At 43.4% G+C, this 19,571-nt stretch overlaps 1 protein-coding gene across 2 annotated transcripts; it reads left to right on the top strand.

Annotated features, from left to right (window-relative positions):
• The first annotated feature begins 41 nt into the window (after window positions 1-41).
• GEMIN5 (gem nuclear organelle associated protein 5) lies at window positions 42-17,762 on the top strand. Of its 2 annotated transcripts, none has more exons than XM_068206009.1 (28): window positions 42-242; window positions 364-518; window positions 1,515-1,696; window positions 2,032-2,183; window positions 2,400-2,528; window positions 3,062-3,194; window positions 3,582-3,741; window positions 4,355-4,567; window positions 5,248-5,333; window positions 5,829-5,923; window positions 6,528-6,664; window positions 7,821-7,894; window positions 8,289-8,470; window positions 8,582-8,721; window positions 9,136-9,307; window positions 9,534-9,761; window positions 10,232-10,345; window positions 10,542-10,670; window positions 10,966-11,061; window positions 11,344-11,481; window positions 11,833-11,980; window positions 12,101-12,220; window positions 13,106-13,316; window positions 13,839-14,096; window positions 14,740-14,902; window positions 15,507-16,080; window positions 16,514-16,610; window positions 17,164-17,762. In XM_068206009.1, the coding sequence occupies exons 1-28, from the start codon at window positions 56-58 to the stop codon at window positions 17,317-17,319; spliced, it is 4,629 nt and encodes a 1,542-aa protein (XP_068062110.1). In that variant the 5' UTR covers window positions 42-55; the 3' UTR covers window positions 17,320-17,762. The 2 variants fall into 2 exon arrangements, with proteins under 2 accessions (XP_068062110.1, XP_068062109.1); XM_068206008.1 differs by having other exon boundaries at window positions 2,397-2,528.
• Window positions 17,763-19,571: the final 1,809 nt, after the last annotated feature.

The raw sequence follows: 19,571 nt of genomic DNA, 5'->3' as shown, positions 1-19,571 counted from the left end.
GGCGCTCGGCGGCAACACCGGGAGCACGTGGGGCGGCGCGGGGGGACCCGGGGCGATGGCGGCGGGGACGGCAACGGGGACGGGAACGGGAGCGGGAGCGGGGGTGCGGGCGCTGCCCGCCTCCCCCAACTGGTACAGCAGCCGCTGCAGCGATGCCAGCAGCGACGGCCGCCTCTTCGGCTTCGCGGCGAGGCACCGCGTCTGCCTGCTGGATGTCGCCGCCGCCGCGCCCGCGTTTTACGGTACCGTCACAACCTCCCCTGGCCCCCGCGCTGTGCAGGGGCTGCGGGGCCTCCCCGCCACCGCGAGCCCAGGGTGGGCAGGCCCCGGGTGGCCCGTGACGATTCCTCCTCCTCGCGGCAGGGGAGCTCATCGGGCACACGGACAGGATCTCCGGCTTCGCCTTCTGCCACTGCCCCGGGCAGAGCAGCCTCTGCGCCAGCAGCTCGGATGACGGAAGCGTCAAGATCTGGGACAGCGCGACGCTGTCGCCGGTGCTGGAGTACGGCCTGCACCAGGTGGGGACACGGGCACGGGCCGCGGTGCTGCAGGGCTCGCACTCAGAGCACGGCCGCGCTGCTTTGCCCAAAAGCGAATTTCAAACCCGTGTGGTGGAACCGGTCCGCGCTCCTGGGCGGCTCTTTGTTCGTAGCCTGCAGCGCTGCTCCTCCCCGTAATTAGCTGCTGCTTGCCAGCCGAGCGAGCCGGGCTCTGGGCTCGCTGCCGCTCAATCCCGTGGCCGTTCTGAAAATCACCAGGTTTTGGACAAGTTGCAAAAGGCAGGCCTCAGAGACAGCAGAACTGCGATTAGAGCTAAGCAGCAGACATAGGATTTGTCAGCGGAAAAATTATACAAGAAGTAGAAATAAGGACAAACAGAACAATGGTCAGTGTATTAATGCTCGGCTAGAATAACTCCCTCAGTTACAGAAAAGTACATTTAGCGAGATATTAGGAAGTTTTAATCTTAATAATGGAGCTCTGTGCCTTGTATCTTAAGGCTTACAAGCAGGTGTTGTATTGGAAATAAGCGAGCATTGTTTTAACCAAAGGTTATATGCTTATAGTAGTTGGACAGAACTACTGTCAATATGCTCTTGCTTTGTGTGATTGGTCAAAAAGCTTTTAAAGTGAGCTGAAACATTAAGTTCTTGGTCTGCTGCCGGGGATGTGAGCTGCTGGCATCTTCCCATTGTCGTATCCATGTAATGAGACTGAGGCTGGAAAACAAAGAGCTGGAGGCACAGACCCCAGTGCCTAAATGATCTCAGTCAGTTGCCGTGGGACAGACTGAAGGTGGGACAGACTGAAGGTGGGACAGACTGAAGGTGTGTTTAAAGAGCTCCTGCGGCTCAGGAGTGCCCATCTCCTCCATCCTCTAAAGCCGGAATGAAGGGAGCACTGGGGGACAAAGCACAGTGCTGCTGGGCACTGCTCACAGATGGTGGCCTGCTGTTTCTCTGCGTTAGGTGACAGTAAAGCAGCTTTAAACCTTCCCAATGCTCTTTCTTCAGAACGCCATCTCAGCACTGCACTGGTCCCCTCTTGTGAAAGATCTGATTGTGTCTGGCGATGAGAAAGGTGTCATTGTTTGTTACTGGCACAACAGAAGTGACAGCCAGCAGTTCTTCCCAGAGCCCAGGACAGTTTTCTGCCTCACCTGTTCTCCTCATCATGAAAACCTGGTGGCCATTGGGTAAATGCTCATTACTTAACGTTTTGTTTTCCTTGTGCTTTGTTTTCCTCTCTTCTTCTGCAATAATTTAATTGTGAGGTTTTGGTGCATGGTTGAAAAGTAAATTTTAAGAGGTCTTGGTGGCTGTTCTTTTAGTTTTGGAGTAAAACAAATTAGAAATGACATTTATATTTGATAAACCTGCAAAGGCAAAGAATTCTATAAAAATGTAATTGTCCAGCCTGGGTTCTCTGTAATAGAGTGATAGTGACCCTGGAAAGAGCATGTAAATCACCTTGGATACTATTCCACAAGCATCCAAGAATCCCCTCATTAAATTAAATCTCTGCTTTCAGCTACAGGGATGGCATGGTGGTGATAATTGATATCAGCAGGAAGAGAGAAGTTGTGCACCGGCTGAGGGGCCACGAGGACGAAATCCATTGTCTGGCCTGGTGCCCCGTGCCTGGGGAAGAAAGGTTACCTGCTTGGCAGGATGAGCTCCAGGGTATGTGAACATGATTAACAACTTGTGGAGTAATTTTTAATTCATGTAAGTGTCCTTCTAGAGGACTGAATTTTTTTACAGAAGGTTAGTAATTAGCCTAGCAACTGGTAAGTTCAATAAACTATGTTTTGATAGAAATCAACATAATTTTCAGCTCATTTTTATGAAGCTTTGATTTTTAAAGCATAATAACATGACTTCCATGCTATTCAGCAGCTCCTTCAGAAGAAGGCAAGGTTCCAAATGGGGAGCTGACACAGGACACAGCCACGAGGAAAGGTTGTTACCTGGCTTCTGGAAGCAAGGATCAAACCATACGGATATGGAGCTCTACCAGAGGCAGGAGTAAGTAAGAGATAAACACTAACAAGGTGTGGAGTAGCTCCTGAAATGCAAATTGCCTTTAGTAAGTAAGAGATAAACACTAACAAGGTGTGGAGTAGCTCCTGAAATGCAAATTGCCTTTGGCCAAATACTAAGCATGGAAGACTTTGGCCCAAAATACCAATATTTTATGAGGTTAATGTATTATCATGGAAATTACTGGATAACCAGTGGTAAGATCATAATGATGTCAGCTGTCACATGCCTGTGTCACAGGTGGGATGGGGAGCACCATCTGGCTGCCTCCCATTTTCCCATGAGAAGACCTTGCTTTTCTTTTCCTTGCTTTATAATGTTGTTGAACTCAGACAGTTTAGGCTGAAATTTTCCATGTCAAGTGTCTGCCCAAAGCTGATTATTTTGGAAAACTCAGTTCAACCTTTGTTTGTGCTGAAAGCATGGGGAATGCAATTAAAGCTGCAGATTCCCAGGACTCCTCTGTCTGTTTGAGAATTTGGATGTGTGAGGTGCAGTGATGCCTCCTGGTCCTGCAGGTGTGATGACTCTGAAGCTGCCACCCACCAAGAGGAGAGGTGGAGCCGTGGACCCGGCGGTCAAGGAGCGCATCTGGCTGACTGTCCACTGGCCTGCTGGCCACCCCTCAGACCTCGTGTCCAGTGGCTTTGGGTAAGTGGGGCACCCAGCAGCAGCTGCAGAGTCATTTGTTCCTACTGGAGGAAGTGTTGAGTAGAAAAGACACCCCCTTCTTCCTTCCTTCCCAGTGTTACAGGAGAAAACAGGCCAAGAGTTAGAGTTCAGAGTGGAGAGAATTACTGTTTGTCACATAATTAGTCTAACAATCTGAGTATTGACTGCTAATAGCACTAATTGTGGTTTTGCCCATCTACTGGGAAAAAATGGCAGTTTTCAGCTGGAGTTTGGGTGTGTAGCTTTTTACAGGTGTCTGCAGAATCAATTACTCCTGTGTACTTGCAGTATATTTGTCATATAGTCTATATAGGGCCTGTGTTGTTCTTCTGAAGTGAAAAATTTAAATAAATTTCAATTTTGCAGAGGAGAACTGCTCCTTTGGAATTTGACCCAGCCTGGCAAACGCAAGTGGACTCTTCTGGGATCTTCAGAAGGACAAAACCACTCCAGAATTGTGTTCAATCTCAGTTCTGTGAAGCACCAAGACAGAGAGCTCCTTTTTTCCATTTCAATGGACAGAGATGTAAGAACCATTTAAAAATTAGCATAAGAATGCCTCTTCAATGCAGTTTGAGTGAGACTAGCCCTTTTAGGGCCACAGTTTTTCTCTAGAAGTGGGTTTATTTTAGCACTTTATAACATCACTTCTTGCCAGTTGTTCTGAGCACAGGTTGGGTATGTTTCTGTTAGTTTATAAACTCAGTCTCTTACCACGGTGCAGTGAATGCTTATGACATTCTGGACTTGAATAGTAAGCATTTAATGAAAGGGGTTTTCCAGTTCTTTTCCTCTGTATTTCACTTTTAAAGGCCTGGTTTTCCTTCTTAAATTCATTTCATTGTACAAATTAATGCATCTGTTTTTATGGGTCTTTTTTTTTTCAATCTTTGGTCTTTTACAGGCAGCAGAGTGTCTCCTGTTTTGAAATTGGAAGAGAATCTTAGTTAAATGCATTATGTCCATTCCAGTCTTGCAGCTATTGCAGCCCTGTGACATGGAATCCTCTGGGTGCAGATCACATCCTGCCATGCCTTGCATTTAACCCTTTGATTCTTCATTTCACTTCTGCTTTGTTTTTTCTTGTCCTGTCAGTCACTCTGTATTCAACCATTCCTTGTTCCTCAAATATTCTTCAGGTGAAATGCTGGGATCTGTCAACTCTGGACTGCAGCTGGACCATGCCCTCCCTTGGAGGGTTTGTCTACAGCCTTGCCTTCTCCCCTGTGGACACAGGCTGCCTCGCCATCGGGGTTGGGGACAGCATGATCCGAGTGTGGAATACTTTGTCCATCAACAACATTTATGATGTTAAAACCTTCTGGCAAAGCATAAAGTCCAAGGTTACAGCAGTAAGTGTGCTTTGGATTCCTGTTTTTTTGCCCCCTTATCTTTTTTTTTTCCTGGTATGTTTTTCTCTCTCTTTCACTCTGAAGGTTTGTCCCAACTAAAATGAGATAAAGCCACATCGTTCATTTTATACTCAATTCTTTCTGTATACAATACATTTTAGAATCTGGCAACAAGTTTTTAGAGCTATTTACAATCCTAGAAGCTTATATTTACATTTAGTGGAAATAAGCTGAAGTCCAGCTGGCTGTTATGTTACTTTTCCACTTTTATTCTCCTTCATGATTCTTCCTTACTTCGCCCATGGTTTGCCCTTGCTCTGCTAGGAAGTTTGACGGGTACAAAAAGCCAATACAACCAACACAGGTGTCTTCAGTTGGGGTTTAACCACTGGTTGGTCAAAAGCTACTGCCTGGTGAAATAGCTGGCAGCTATTTCTGTTTTGTAATGTAAGTATCAAATAGCATTTTAATGATTTTAGTCCCTTGCATCTTATCCCATCATAACTGGAAGGGAGAAAGCCTTTGATACTCAGAGCAGAGTGAACAAATCAAGTGGCTGTGGTTGGAAGGGTGGTATGAGTCCTTCCTCATCAGTTTCAGCATTTTCCTTTTGTTTATTATTTAGCAATAAAGTGTTTGTAACTTAGGTCATTTTGTATCTCTTTATATTTTTCTTGCAGTTATCCTGGCATCCCACTAAGGAAGGCTCCTTGGCTTTTGGAACAGATGATGGAAAAGTTGGCATATTTGACACCTTGTCCAGCAGGTGAAAAAGTAGCTTTCAAATTCATTAGTGTCAGATCCTGCTGGTGTATTACCAGTCTGGAGTGGTGTGGTCTTTCCTAAGGGATATCTTTGCTGTTAGATGAGTGAGATTAAATTCAAATTAGTCAAACAGTTGGATTTTCAGTGCATTTTTTCATTTTCATCATGTCTGTGAGCTCCTGAGGTGAACTGGCTTTAAGGTAGACTTAAAATGGCATGAGCAGAGATCACCTATGGGAGGACATCAGTTCAGGAAGACTTTACCCAGAAAGACATTTTCTGGGAAGGAGGAGCAGCAGGGAGGGGAAGCTCACCAGGACAATTGTGTTACAATTTTAGTAGTGTCCTACAGAAGGTGTTAAAGAAAGCTTGGTTGAGCCATGGCTTTAGAGTCTTAAAGCACCTGTTGTCCCAAGTATGTTGCTTTGATTTTATCTTCTTTTCATTTCCATTTGCTGAAATCTGACTGCCCCTGCTTCCTTATCTTCCTGCCCAGTGCTAAGAACAAGCCACCTCAGATCTCCAGCACTTACCACAAGAAGACAGTGTACACATTAGCCTGGGGTCCTCCAACTCCTCCTCTGATTTCTGGTGAGTCTTCCAGCACCTTGTGACAAAGCAGGATGTCCATGCAGAGCACACAGATGCCAGGAAGCTGCTATTCCCTCCCTTCTTAGGAGAAGGAGCCCCATTTGCTTGGTGGCAATCCTTTAGGGCAGCTAAGAATGTGTTCTGCTTGAGGAGCTGCTAACAGTTCTGCAAGGCCACAAACTCTTTTAGTTTGTGAATTCTGGTACCTTCAGCAAATAGGTTTGAGTAGTGCCCCACACCTCTGGGATTGCTTCAGGATGTTAATGGCCAGGAACTTCACAGGCTTCCTGCAGCAACTGCATCAAATCAAATACTGGTTCCAGAGTTTCTGCCATTTGAACTTTAGCCCTTCTTACATAACCTGGGATTTTTTTCTTTTAAGGACTAAAATTTAAAGGGGATTTTATTGTTTTTGTGCTATGAGGGATCTGTTGATAAGAATTTTAGAGGTTGTACTGTGAGAATTTCCTGCTGCTGGACCACAGGCAATTGAAGGATGTATATAGCCTTTTTGAAATAATGCTTTGATTTATATTGGGAGAGATTAGTTCTGTGAAGAGTGATGAAGAACAGAGTGTAATTGCTCTTTTTCTCTGTTGGATAGGAGAAGAAAGTGAACAGCCCTCTGTAACTTTATATAGTTGTGCTGGAGAAGGAATTGTTTTTCAGCACAATCCCTGGAAGCTTAATGGAGAAGCAAATGACATCAACAAAGTCATCAGAGACACCAATTCAATTAAAGTGAGTATGAATTTGAGGGGTTTTATGGATTCATAGTAACCATGCCAGAGTTTCCATGGCCTTGTAAGTTTCTGATTTTGCCTTTTTGATGTATCTTTAACAAAAAACTTGAACCCCTCAGTGTCCACAGATGAACTTCAGTGACACTGACTCAAACTATTTAAAGAGTTTATATATTTGTGTCTGAAGAGGGTGGTTGGTATTTATTTTCTCCTGTGTCAACATGGCACATTTTTTTCTGGCATCAGTTGCTTAATTTCCTACACTGTGATTTACTTGGGGAAGGTAAATGGAGGATAGAGTTTGTGTTTAAAACTGTGACTGTTTCAAATAGTAAGATATTTCCAGATTCAAAGCACTCGAAATGATATCCTGAATATATTCTGGCTTAAACTGTGTGGTAGGCATGCATGAGTTATTTACCTCAATTCCTTTAATTCCCTTGCTTCGACCATGAACTTTTTAAAACAAATTTTTCATTAAAAACAATCATGATTTTGCAGGAGGCTGTTTCCATTGATACTGCAGCCAGTGCAGAGTGGCTGGTGATCACTGAGTACCTTCTCAAATGTGATCAGTCATTTCTTAGCTGAATGTATAAAATAAGTGAAGTGGGTTGGATCTTCAGTTCTTTCAAGTCAGCTGAAGTCAGTCCAAGGGTATTGATTTGTATCAGCTGGGTTTTGGCTTCTTCCTTGAGTTAAGACTCTCTGGGGGTTAAGAGAGTAATGTCAGAGGCATTGAAATGATCATATTTAGGCATCTGAGTTGTAAATTGTAAGTTGCTTTTGTCTGAATTCAAATGAATAGGGATAATTAAATGTAAACTTTGGTTTTCTTTGAAGTGTGAAAAAATTTGCTTGCAATGTCTGGTGCTTTCCAAGGAGTGTAAGGATATGAAACATCAATGCCCTACTGGAATCCAGACAAAACTTCTAAATATTTCTCAGAACTAAACAAATCACTGGTTCTTGCATCAGTTATTTCAGTCTTAATTGCTCAGGTTTATGTCACTGCTACAAAAGCAACAGACACTTTTATGACTCTTCATTTTGCAGACTAATTGCAGCTCTGTCCAGTTGCCAGCCTCGCTCTGTTAAATGTATGTGAGAGAGATTTAAGAGTTTTTGGCAATAACTGTGTCTTCTTTCTGCAGCACAAGCTGCCTGCACGTACAGAGGTCAGCTGGAAACCAGATGGCAAACTCCTGGCTCTTGGCAATGAGGATGGGTATGTCCCACTTTGTGGGCTGAGGTGGTGCCTGTGCTGATCTTGACTGCAGTCACTGTGGTGGAGCAAAAGTACTTTTTGTTGTCCTGGTTTGTCTCTGTTCTTTCAGTGCTGATGTATTTGAATCATGATAATATAGAGTTCCCTGCTGTTATTTGTTGTAGCTGCTCTTGCCATGGAGGATCCTCATTATCACATTAAATTCTATTCCAAGGATCCACTCATGGTAGAAATGCACTTTTGATCAGTGAAACCAGGGTGTGAGTTGAATCCAGAAAGCAGAAACTCAGTTACTCTAATTCACATGCTCCAATTCTGCTCGAGCAAGATAACAAAAAAAGTTCCCATTTTCACCAACTTCTGAAATTCTTACACTGTTGTTCTTACATTTCAGCTCAATTGAAATATTTCAGGCACCAAACTTGAAGTTGCTCTGCACTATCCAGCAGCATCACAAACTGATCAATGCCATTCGTTGGCACCATGAGCACGGGACCCAGCCAGAGCTGAGTTACTTGATAGCTTCAGGCTCCATCAATGCCACCATTTATGTGCATAATCTGAAGAATGTTGTAGGTAACAGTGCAGATTATATTCCAAATCTTGGCATCTTTTTTTTTTTTTTTTTTTGTTTATTTCTGTTTTGTCTTTCTAACTGTCCTTAATAATTTTTCTTTTTTGTTTCAGAGAACTCTTCAGAAAATCCTTTGACAATAACAGAGCCTTTTCGAACTTTGGCTGGGCACACAGCTAAAATCACAAGTCTTTCTTGGAGCCCCCACCACGAGGGAAGATTGGTGTCTGCTTGCTATGATGGCACTGCAGAGGTATTGTCCAAAGCACCTCAGAATTGTATTTCAAACCATCCATTCCATAGCTGATCAAAGAGCAAAACCTGGTTTTGTGAGATAAACTGTTGAAGCACTTTAAGTTTACCCTTGCTAACCATCTGCTCATTCTGGATACCTGATATGCAGATTATTGTGATTTGTGAATTGATTTCACAAGGTCATTAAGGTTTTCATATTAGCATTTTTGGATCCTTAGAGAAGAAAGATGTTGTGCAGCTGTATCAGTGCAAACAAAGGAAGCCCTGCATTTTCTCCTTTTGCATGTTGGTGTTTGAAGTACCCCTGCAAAATCCCAAAAGAGCGGTTCCTGCCTGTGCAAATCATGAGAAAATGCAGAGTATTAGGTGCAGAAGTGACTTTGAGTGATTGCATTTCTTTCCTGTTGCCAAGGTGTGGGATGTGATGAAGGAAGAGCCACTCTGCAACTACCGAGGGCACCAGGGCCGCCTGCTGAGTGTCCAGTGGTCACCAGTGGATCCAGATTGTGTTTATACAGGAGCAGATGATTTTTCTGTTCACAAGTGGCACATCTCCAAGCAGGAACACACACGGCCTCCTCAGGGTGAGTGTTTTCAAACAGAAGATCTTCCCTGAAGGTGATGTTGGAGCTGGGAAATGGGGAGTTGCCATGTTGAAATGATGCACGTTCTTGTGCTGAGTACCAACCCTGCCTCTTCCTCTTCAGGAATAAACTGTGTCTAGGTTTAAATTGAGTGTACTTATTTGGAAACTAAATGTTGATCCTGAGATATGGACAGTTAATACACTAAAACTTGCACCTTTTACAGGCAAAAAGAGTATAGAATTAGAGAAGAAAAGAAGTATACAGCCAAAAGTCAAAGCCAAGAAGAAGAAAAAGCCTGTAGGCAAGAGCCCCGGCAAGCAGGATGCAAATGATGCCATGAATGGAGATGACAGCATGAAGGAAATGCTGCTGGAGGAAAATGGAGTGTCAGACCACGAAGGAGAAAAGGAAGCTCAGGAGGCAGAGTTAGCTGATAAAGTCTCTGTGACTGGTAATAATCAGATCATCTTAGTTCAATGTTTCCCAGACTGTTGAGCCCTCAGACCATCACCAAGTTTAATTTTCATGCAGATTTTCTCATTGTTTGGTTTTATTGAAATTGTCCACTTGAAGGAAAAAGGCTCTAGAATGCCTTTTATAATTTTCTAAACTAGTTTGGGACTGTCTTTATATAACAAGATTCTGGCCTCAAGGTCAGAGTTACTTTGTTTGGCTTGAAACAATGTCATTTTTGATCAGCACTGATAAATCTTGTAATACTGATGTGTATTGGTGTTTTGTGACATCTCATTTAGCCTTCTGACAGTTCTCTGTTTTCTTGGTATTTCCTTTCCCTAAAAAGCTGTGAAGTTCTATGGCAAAACAAAGCTTGTTTTCTGTCTATTTCAAAATTAATGTAACAGAATGTGAATTATTCTGTGTGCATTTCCATTCATTGCTTTTCCTTTTTTTAAATCACAGTGTCCAAGGATACATCTTCATCTGCATGTGATTATTCTTCATTCAGCTTGCCAAAGCCTTTTGTGACCCAGAAAGCTGCTCCTGTGAAAAAGGACCCACCTAAAGAGAAACCAAGTTAGTGTGTTTCAGGGATTTTTAACAGTCCTGTATCAAGGCAGAGTTTCCCCGTTCTAGACTTGTTTGACTGCAGCTTCCCTTCCTAATGTGACACCAAATGAATGCCAGAGAAAGAAAAGGGTGCTTTTGAAAGAGTTTGAGGGGTTCTGGTGTAACTGCAGCAGCAGTGACTAAAATGTGTCTGATTTTTCAGCTCCTGATGCATCTCTGAAGAAGAGGAAGCCTCGTTCTATTCTGCCCTTCACCACATTAATGGATCACAGATCAAAAGAAGAATTGCATCAGGACTGCTTGAGGCTGGCTGCATGTCTGAAAACTAAAGGTATCAGTATAAAAGTTAAAATACTTAAGAGTCAGGTAATCAAAATCAAGTGTCCAGGGACTTGACTTCAACCACAGCACATTTTTTAAATCCTCACCTTTATCAAAGAGTGTGACTTGGTGTGATATCAAACTTAGATCTGAGTGTTGACCAGCAAATTATTAAATCTGCTGTACAGGAAAGAAAGTAGAAGACAGAAGTATTTGCCAGCACTTGAGTGGTACAGTGACTTGGGACATTCCAGTTCCCAGTTTTGTGTTAAATCCTAAATATTCATTCTTCTTATCTGGTTTAGATAATAACGAAGATGTGTCCCCTGACCTCAAGGATTGCATCCACCTGGGGCTGTTCACAGACAGGGATTCTCTGCACAAGATGATTGATATGGAAGGCAAGTGGCATAAAGAGTATGTCCCCTGTAACTGTTATATTGAAGTAGAAAACAAGTGGGAAAAATGCTTGAGTTTTCTTTACTGTGGATTGCAGTCTAGGATTAAGAATGCAGCTCTCTGTGAGAAGAATATACATCTTTTTCCCAGATGGTTTTTACACCTTTCAGATGCAGACCTGCCTTATCTTAAGCTTGAATGATTTCCCTTTTGCCAAGCTATTTTCCTGTGACAAATGATGCTGTTGCACTCATGCTGATGGGAAGTGTGTTTGCTTCCAACAGGAAAGCATCACTTGGAGAATGGACACGCAGAACTCTTCCAGCAGCTCATGCTGTGGAAAGGAGACATGAAGGGTGTCCTCCAGGCAGCTGCTGAGAGAGGGGAGCTCACAGACCAGCTCGTAGCCATGTCACCCATGGGTATGTTTGCTCTTGCACCACATGTACTGGTGGGATTGGCTGCCAAGGGTCCCCTCATTCTGGTGATTCTGGACAGAAATCCAGGAATTAGTCCTTTGTGACACGATCAGCAGTCCTTACAGCTTGCTGCTGGTTTAAATATGCTTCTAAGTTTCTTTACTGGCAGTGAAGTCCTGCAGTCATGTTCAAGCCTTAGTTTTGTCCTATTTCATTGATTTGTGTTAGGATGGTTTAGAAATAAAAACTAACCTGGGGCAGAGAGGTACATGTTGAAGAAACCAGTGATGATATCACAGAGGAATTAATCCAGTTATAAAACTGCCTCCAATAGTATTGTATTCTCTTTTGCAGTTGGCTACCAGGCCTGGGTTTGGACAGTGGAAGCCTTTGCCAAGCAGCTGTGTTTTCAGGAGCAATATGTGAAGGCTGCCACCCATCTCCTGTCCATCCATAAAGTCTACGAGGCTATCGAGCTCCTGAAAGTGAACAATTTTTACAGGTTGCTGTATATTTATGTTTAGCACTTTATCTTGTGTTTTTTGTGGGGTAAATTGAGCATTTTGGTTCACTCTTTACACACAGATTAACTTTTCTGTCTGGTTTCTCTTATGTGCATTAGGGAAGCAATTGTAATGGCTAAGGCCAGGCTGCGACCAGAAGATCCAGTTCTGAAGGACCTGTACACCAGCTGGGCAGCTCTGCTGGAGAAAGATGGTCATTATTCCATGGCTGCCAAATGGTGAGTGCTGCTGGGGAGAAGACAGAATTGGTTCCGTGCCTCAAACAAAGAAGGTTCTTGGTTTTGTATCAGTTGAAATCTGTTAACTGCCCTTGGTTGTTGGTTGTCTGAGGTGCTTTCTGAGCCTGATCTCACTAAATTTCCTCTAATGTAGGTGGGAAGAGAAGCTCCAGAGAGCAGTTCAGAGCAGAAAGTCCAAATGCCACATTACAGTAGAGCCATCTCTTTCCACAGACCTTACTGGAAGTTTTTGAAAGCAAGTTTAGCAAGTCTAAGATTAGGTTGTCTACAAAAAGACCACGTGAGATTTCCAACATTTCCACTAAAACATTCAGTGCAGCAGTTCATCTTGAGTTTCTTGAAGCCTTAGCTAATATCCTGGTCATTTGGTTGTCCTGCTCCAGCTGGGGTGTTTTAACTTCATGACTACCAAAATTACCAATACCTCTTGAACTATTTTGTCTGGAGTAGTGTCCCCTGCTTGATGCTGATTTTAGTTCTGGCATTTTTGTGGGTATCACACTTGTGAAAGGATTTGAACGAAACCCAGTTGGGGTTTGTCCCCCAGTAGGGACAAACAGCTGCATATAACCTTTGTCTCCTGAATCTGTTTAGCTTTATTGCTCATCCAAGCCATGTGTGGCATGCAGACCACCAGAGATTTCAGTCCTGACTTTAAGGCTGTGTGACTTCCCCTTTTGGCTTTGCATCAGATTTTTCACCATATGTCTGTAGTAAACTTTGATAAGAAAAAGTGGTGAGAGCTCTGAGAACCTGTGGAAAATCCAGGCTCATCTTCATTTGTGTATTTGTGCTACTGTGTTGCAATACAATTTAAAAGCTACTTTAGTACCAATCAACTTGTTTTGCTTTTATCTTTTTCAGTTATTTGGGAGCTTCCTCACCCTATGATGCAGTCAAAGTGTTGTCAAAAAAGGGAGATGTGGCATCTCTTAAAACTGCTGCTGAGCTTGCTCTGATATCTGGGGAGGAGGAGTTGTCAGCAACTTTGTCTTTGAGATGTGCCCAAGACCTGCTGTTATCCAGGAACTGGGTGGGAGCTCAGGAAGTCCTTCAGCAGCATAAAACTTTATTTGTGAGTCTGATCCTTTCCTTTCCACCTCCTTCAGTGTTGTCTCTCTGCAGATTGACATAACTTGGCACCACTTCCCATTTTTTAATAGTCCACTAGTGGTCCTTTGGGCTGGTTTTGCCTCAAAATATTTTTCTGGGAGTATATTGGAATGGTCATGGTGGGGAGGTGTGTAGACTCTGCTTGTTCTTATATGGGAGGTTGTAGAGAAAAGTGGGATTCTTCTTTTAATTGTAATACTGATCATAAGAAGAAAGAAGAATTTGCTGTTTACATTAAAGGAACAAATGAGCCAACTGGAACTGCAGCTGCTGGAGGCTTAAATTTGAAATCTTTTTGTGGACTGAGAAGCAGGTGGCTACCTTGGCTTGCTCTGAGGTTTCCTTCTGACTTCCCTTAGGCTCTGTCACCAAGCAGCTGCTACCAGGCATGATGTTCTGAAGTCACTCTACCTGCTGGGGTCAGCAAGGGATTGTTTTTCTTGTTGCAACAGCTCAGTGCTTTTTTTTCCCCTCCTTGTTAAAGGGACAAAGACTGGTTTTCTGCCTGAACGAACTGCTCTGCAGCTGCCTCAGTGAGAGGAATCCCTGTGAGCGAAAGAGCCCCGTGCCCCCCTGTTACCACAGCTGGGAGCTGAACAGAGAGGCCCCGTTTTTTGACATGGTGACAGAAGTGTGGCAGAATGTGCTGGGCATGGACACCACTGAAAAAGCCACGTGTGCACAGGAGCAGCTTCGCACGATTGAGCATCCTCCTTCAACCAGCAACACACACCCAAAGCAGGTAAATGGATTTTGATCTGTGCAGGCACAAATCCTTACTTGGGGGTGGGCAGTAAACCCAGCCACTCTGTGGAGTTGCAGCAGCCATTCCCAGGGAACTGATGTCTGCACCCTGCTGCAGGATGGAGTTTTAGTTTGGGAGAGAGATGATCAGCTACTGGGACAGCTTTGTGTAGCCACCAGTTTGTGTCTGTGCAGGGTAAAAACTGACATAGGGTGTTGGGGGTCAGCACTGAGGTCACTGAGATGTGCTGGCTGGGAGTGATGGACAGAGCTGAGTAGTCTCAGCACTGATTCAGGAGTTTGTAATGGACTGTTAGGGGGAGGTAGGGCTGCTTGTTGTCAAATTAGTTTGTAAGGTCTGTCCATCGACTGGTTCTCCTGCAGCTCTTCTCTGTGACCACAGTGAGTCACTGCTCCCACTTCTCATCTGTTTACTAAGACACAGGCAAGCACAGTGGCTGACTGTACAGCTCCAGGTGATGTAGAAATGTTCTGTGTCCTGCATGAAGGAGACAGTGTAAATTGCATTGTCACAAAAATTGCTTTTGGTCAAGTCATGTGCTTCTGGGCTCTTCCACAGTTGCCATAAGCTCACACTTTGCAGTAAAACTGTTAACTGTGCTCTCTGGTGCTCCCTTTAGGTGCTTTTCCATATCTCCCATGACCTGGCCCTCGCAGCCCTGAGCTGTCACTTGGGTACGTGGGATGAGGCAGTGAAAAGTATTCTTGGGGCTGTGACCCGCAGTTTTGATGCTGGGAATTTCACTCTGATGCAGGAGATTTGCAGTATCATCCTTCCTGAGGGTGAGTCTCTCCTTATGTCTCTTCTGGCACTGACAGGGCTCTTTCCTGCCAGCACAGCTGTGTCCATTAATGTTCTTAGGCTAAATAATGCTTGGAAGCAGCAAGACATAGGCATAGCTGTGGAAGCTTGTGGAATTGGGCTAGTGCAAAGGCCACTGGGCAATGAAAATTCCTGACACTGGAAGGAAGCTCAGCTGTGTCACTTGGTGTGAGTGATGTAGGAAACAGAGTGAATTCTCTTCTGTGAGGGAGACATTAGAATGCTGTATTCATTTCACAGCAACACATACTCCAACTTGTCCTCCATTCTCTTTAGGTTACGCAGTGCATTTAGTTTGTGGCTTGTGATTATGTGACTCTTGTGTTTTGCAGTTTGAAACCAAGGAAATTTGCTGTAGCTGCTAAGAACATTTTAGCTAGAACAGAGTATTGTGTTCACAAAGATGCCAAAGATGTTTTTACTTTCATAGTTTGTGCACTGCTCTGGCAGCATCTGAGTAGATCCCTGATTTGGGTTTCCAGGGTTTCCTGGTTCATTTACCAGATCTGCTTATTGTCTTTGGAAAGTTCTATGAACTATTTATAATCCTTTTCTCATTATTAGGCTGTGATGACCTGAGAGACAAACTGGACAGCACCAATTCTCAGAGCATGGATGCCTGCAGGAGTCTGGAGGGCTTTGTGGCTTACAGACTGCTCTATGACCTGTGGTGGAACCCACCCAAAGACTCCCTTGGCCTGCAGAAGGCTGTGTTGGGTGCTGTGCCGTGTCCCAGTGAGCAGACAGCTCTTGAGAAGGGCTGTATTTCAGGTGACCCATCTCCTGAGGAAACGGTTCAAACTGCAGCTGAGATGGGTGAAAACCTCTGCAGTACAACTGAAGTTCCTAAGAGTGAGACACAGAGTGACTCAAGAACTGATTCAGTTGATGTGGCAGACAGACAGTCAAAACTGAAGGGTTGCCAAGTGCTCCTTTCAGAAGAGATGGCTGCCTTGCAGAACACCCAGAGAGACATAGCTGAGGTCCAGGAGACTTTAGCAGAAATGATCCGCCAGCATCAGCAGCAGAGGAACAATCTCCAGGAAAACACAAATGGAAACACCCAGGGAAGCAACCTGGAACAGAGTTCAGAGACTGAATCAGACAAACCATGCTCTGACAGCAACCAGATGAATTGGTAAGACTCGGCACAGGAATGAGTGTGTTGAAAAGTGTTGCATTTTTGTGTGTTTGTGCAGGAAATTTCTTGTTTTGCCTAGACTGCCTCTAATCTCCAGCCCATCACCCAGGAACACTTGGATATACAGCTCAGAAATCTTGCATTTCCCCGGGGCTGAACCACCACATGCATAAGCTCAGTGCAGCTGAATAGTTCTGTGATGCATGAGGTGTTGTTACAGTAAATAAACAGGGCAGCTTGAAAAAGGGAGGGTAATGAAAAGGCTAAGCATGATCTAAGGGTTTTCTTTGTTGAACATTGGTTTGGGACTTTGGCAAGAAAGAGTTAGAGCATAAAACACTCAGCCAGTTCTCCTCTGTGCTCCTTGTCCAGGGGGGAGGCTACAGTCACCTAACAAAGTTACTCATGACACCTGCTCTTCTCTTGACAGCAAAGATGAAGCAAAGCAACCGATTACACTCCCTGAGCTCACAAAGCAGCTTCTGAAAGCGAAGCAGAAATTAGCTGAATTCCCAGACAATTTAAAGGTAAGTTTTCAGAAGAGCCATTGCAGTCCTGAAAAAAGTCATTCTGTAAGGGCAGCCTTATCACAGAATCCCTTTCAAACAGAAAGGACCAGTGGTGTTCCTTGTGATCCTGTGGCAGTTTTGAGAGAGAACTGACACATGGCAGCAGGGTGGTGGTTTTCTTTCAAGTATCATTTTCCCCATGCAATTGGAATGCCTAGCTAAACTACTGTGTGGGAGAACTCACTGAGATATCCTGTATGGATCATCCCATGCATTTTAAGAGTAATCCCTTGCTACTTATGTATGGGAAAAAAATAGGAACAGTGAAATCAAAAATTTAATCTATAAAATGGCCTTTGTAGATTAGGAACTGTAGAAAGTACACATCACACATTCAAACATATGTAACCATGGTGATTGGGCAAGAGGGGGCAAACCTGGATAAATGTGAATAGAAAATGCTGTAGCATTCTGAGAATGCTACAAAGCAGTGTCTTTACAGAGCTGCCTGATAATGTTGAACACCTGTAATATACACTGTAGACATCACCTGGTGGTCCTTTTTTTGCAGGTCTTCCCGTTCCCTGATGTGCTGGAGTGCTGCCTCGTGCTCCTTCACCTTGGATCCCAGTGTCCTCCTGAGCTGCAGGAAGAGGCTCTGGCTCTCCTTAGGAAACACGGTGGTGCTGGTGTTTACAAAAAGGCTGGCAGGAGCTTCTTGACATGACATTTGGAGACCAAACTGTCTCCCTTGAGCTGCCTCCAGCTACTTAACACTAAGGCTGCTCTTTCTTCAAGTGACGGCTTCTTTTGATGGCTGTGGCTGTTACTGATCCAAAATGTCAAGTTTATACACATCCACTTGTGCTCATCCACTGATACTTATTTAAGGAGACTGTTAGAAAACTGAAAAGCAGTAGAGTGAACTGTTATAACTGATTTTTGTATAGTTTTTTATTTGTTGGACACTCTGCTAATGAAAGCTCTTGCTATTTACATGCAAGAGAAAGTTTTGAGCAGCTGTGTAGTCTTTCAGCAGAGGAGGAAGAATAGCTGCCCTCAGGAAAATCAATGGTTTCTGTAAGCAAACTGACCCTTAGGCCAGTATTGTTATAAAAAGCATTGTGAGTTTATTTTCTCTCCTTTAAATAAAGTCTTCTACCACCATGACTTGGTATTTAATTTGATGTACAGAAATAAGTTCTCCAGAACGGTGCTGTTCTAGAAAGTGTCAAAACCAGTCCTGGATTTTGCAGTCTTGAACGTGCAGTATTTTGACCATTCTTACAGCTTACTTAAGAGGCTTTGTTAGAAAAAGTAACTTCTATGAAAAGCACAAGCATGCATAAGCCTTGGTGAACACAGCATCTTAGTCATTTTTAAAGCAAGGTTTTAAGTGTAGCAAGAAAAGTTGATGGGGAAGAGTATGCATCATGAATTTAGAAAGTTTCAAGTACAGTAAAGATTATTGTTTAAGAATTAAAAGGATGGATTTTTTACATCAAAAGCTGTTCCCCATTCTTCCAGCCAAAATGCAAACTCAATGCTGATAGATTTCCTGCTTCAAGCTGAGTAAAGCCTCAGAACAACTTCAAGAGCAGCAGGTGAAAAGCCAGGGGTTAGACTGAAACAAGATCCTGCTGTAGATGTGTTCAATCAGCGAAGTGTTGCCACCAATTTGCATTTGCTGAAGTCGGTACAAAGCATCTGAAAACCAGGCGGGGGAGCCAGTGCTTAACCAAACTGCCTTCCTGCACTTACAACAGCAATCACTGGAGTTTAGATGGAGCAGAAAACTTCACACAAAAGTTTGTCCCTTTAAGTGGCCACTCTGCAGTGCAGGAATACTGCACCAGACTGTGAGCTGTGCTGAGAGACCAGGAGGGAGAGAATACAACTCTGCCAGAGCTCTTCAGCTCAGCTTTCCTCAGCTACTGTACAATAAGCTCAAAAGACATTTTACTAAGAGCTACCCCAGGAGCACATCATAAATGGTAAAGGAAACAAACTTGAGCATCTTCAGGCACGTATCTTCCAAATTCAGATTCCAAAGCCTCAACTGTGGAAATTCTAGTGCTTGATGGAAAATCCAAAACAAAGCCTGGTTTAAAAATTTATTTTACAAAAAATAAAAACTAGTCTTTACAAACATTTAAAATACCAGCTCTAAACCTCAACTCTTTAATACTGGATTAAGCTTGTTCAAAATGCCAGACGAAGTCTTAAAAATTTTTGATATGTCCAAAAGGGTTTGTTCTTTTAAGAAATGTCATTACAGAGCTGTTAAAAAAATAACTATAGAATGGTTTTCAAAGTCAGAATCCCAAGTTCTTCATCCTCTTAACTACTTTTCAGGTGTTTATAATGCAAGAAACCCAGAAAGGCAGGAAAAAACAGTCAGAAACTCTGGTTTACCTGTTAAGCATATTGTAAAATTAGGGGCTGTAGAAGCAGGAGGGAGAAGAGGAGCAAATATTTGTCCATGCTGACCTAGTTGTATTGCATGAGAAGAATAAAATGTGTAGGTTTAAGATGAAGAAAACTGAAGTCATAGTATTGGTCCAATCCCTGTCACAGATGAATTTTTGGGCTTCTGAATGTATTTCCAGAACAGTTCCTTAATATCCATAAGAACAAAGCTGAGGTTTAGCATGGGTCAAAGCAGTAACACACAGAATTAGAAACTAAGGAGTGCTGATCAAATTAATCTCCATTCCCTCTGTTGGTAAAGCAAATCTCTGAGTATTTTTAGCTGCAAGGATAATTTTTAATGTCATCCGTTCCCAAACCTCTGCAGTGATCAAAGGGAGCAATTTCCACAGACAGAGATAAAATAAGCAACACTCGAAGTTGTCACCCTCACAACATGCAGAAGTTTTAAAACAAGCTTTATAAAATACAAATGGCAAATCTGCGTGTGTCTGTGTCCATTTTCACTGCATTTCCCAACCCTCAGCTCTACCCGATATTCTACAGGTA

The sequence above is a fragment of the Anomalospiza imberbis genome, chromosome 15 (genome assembly GCF_031753505.1).
Source record: "Anomalospiza imberbis isolate Cuckoo-Finch-1a 21T00152 chromosome 15, ASM3175350v1, whole genome shotgun sequence".
NCBI classification, from domain to species: domain Eukaryota; kingdom Metazoa; phylum Chordata; class Aves; order Passeriformes; family Viduidae; genus Anomalospiza; species Anomalospiza imberbis.
This window is presented reverse-complemented; position numbering and strand designations above follow the sequence as displayed.

What these genes read in the sequence shown, in the direction of transcription:
- GEMIN5 (XM_068206008.1), top strand. Translation starts at nt 56, where the DNA reads ATGGCGGCGGGGACGGCAACGGGGACGGGAACGGGAGCGGGAGCGGGG. An exon ending in AAAGTGAACAATTTTTACAG is followed by an intron (nt 11,981 to 12,100) that starts GTTGCTGTATAT and finishes TATGTGCATTAG; the next exon opens with GGAAGCAATTGTAATGGCTA. An exon ending in CAGTATCATCCTTCCTGAGG is followed by an intron (nt 14,903 to 15,506) that starts GTGAGTCTCTCC and finishes TCTCATTATTAG; the next exon opens with GCTGTGATGACCTGAGAGAC.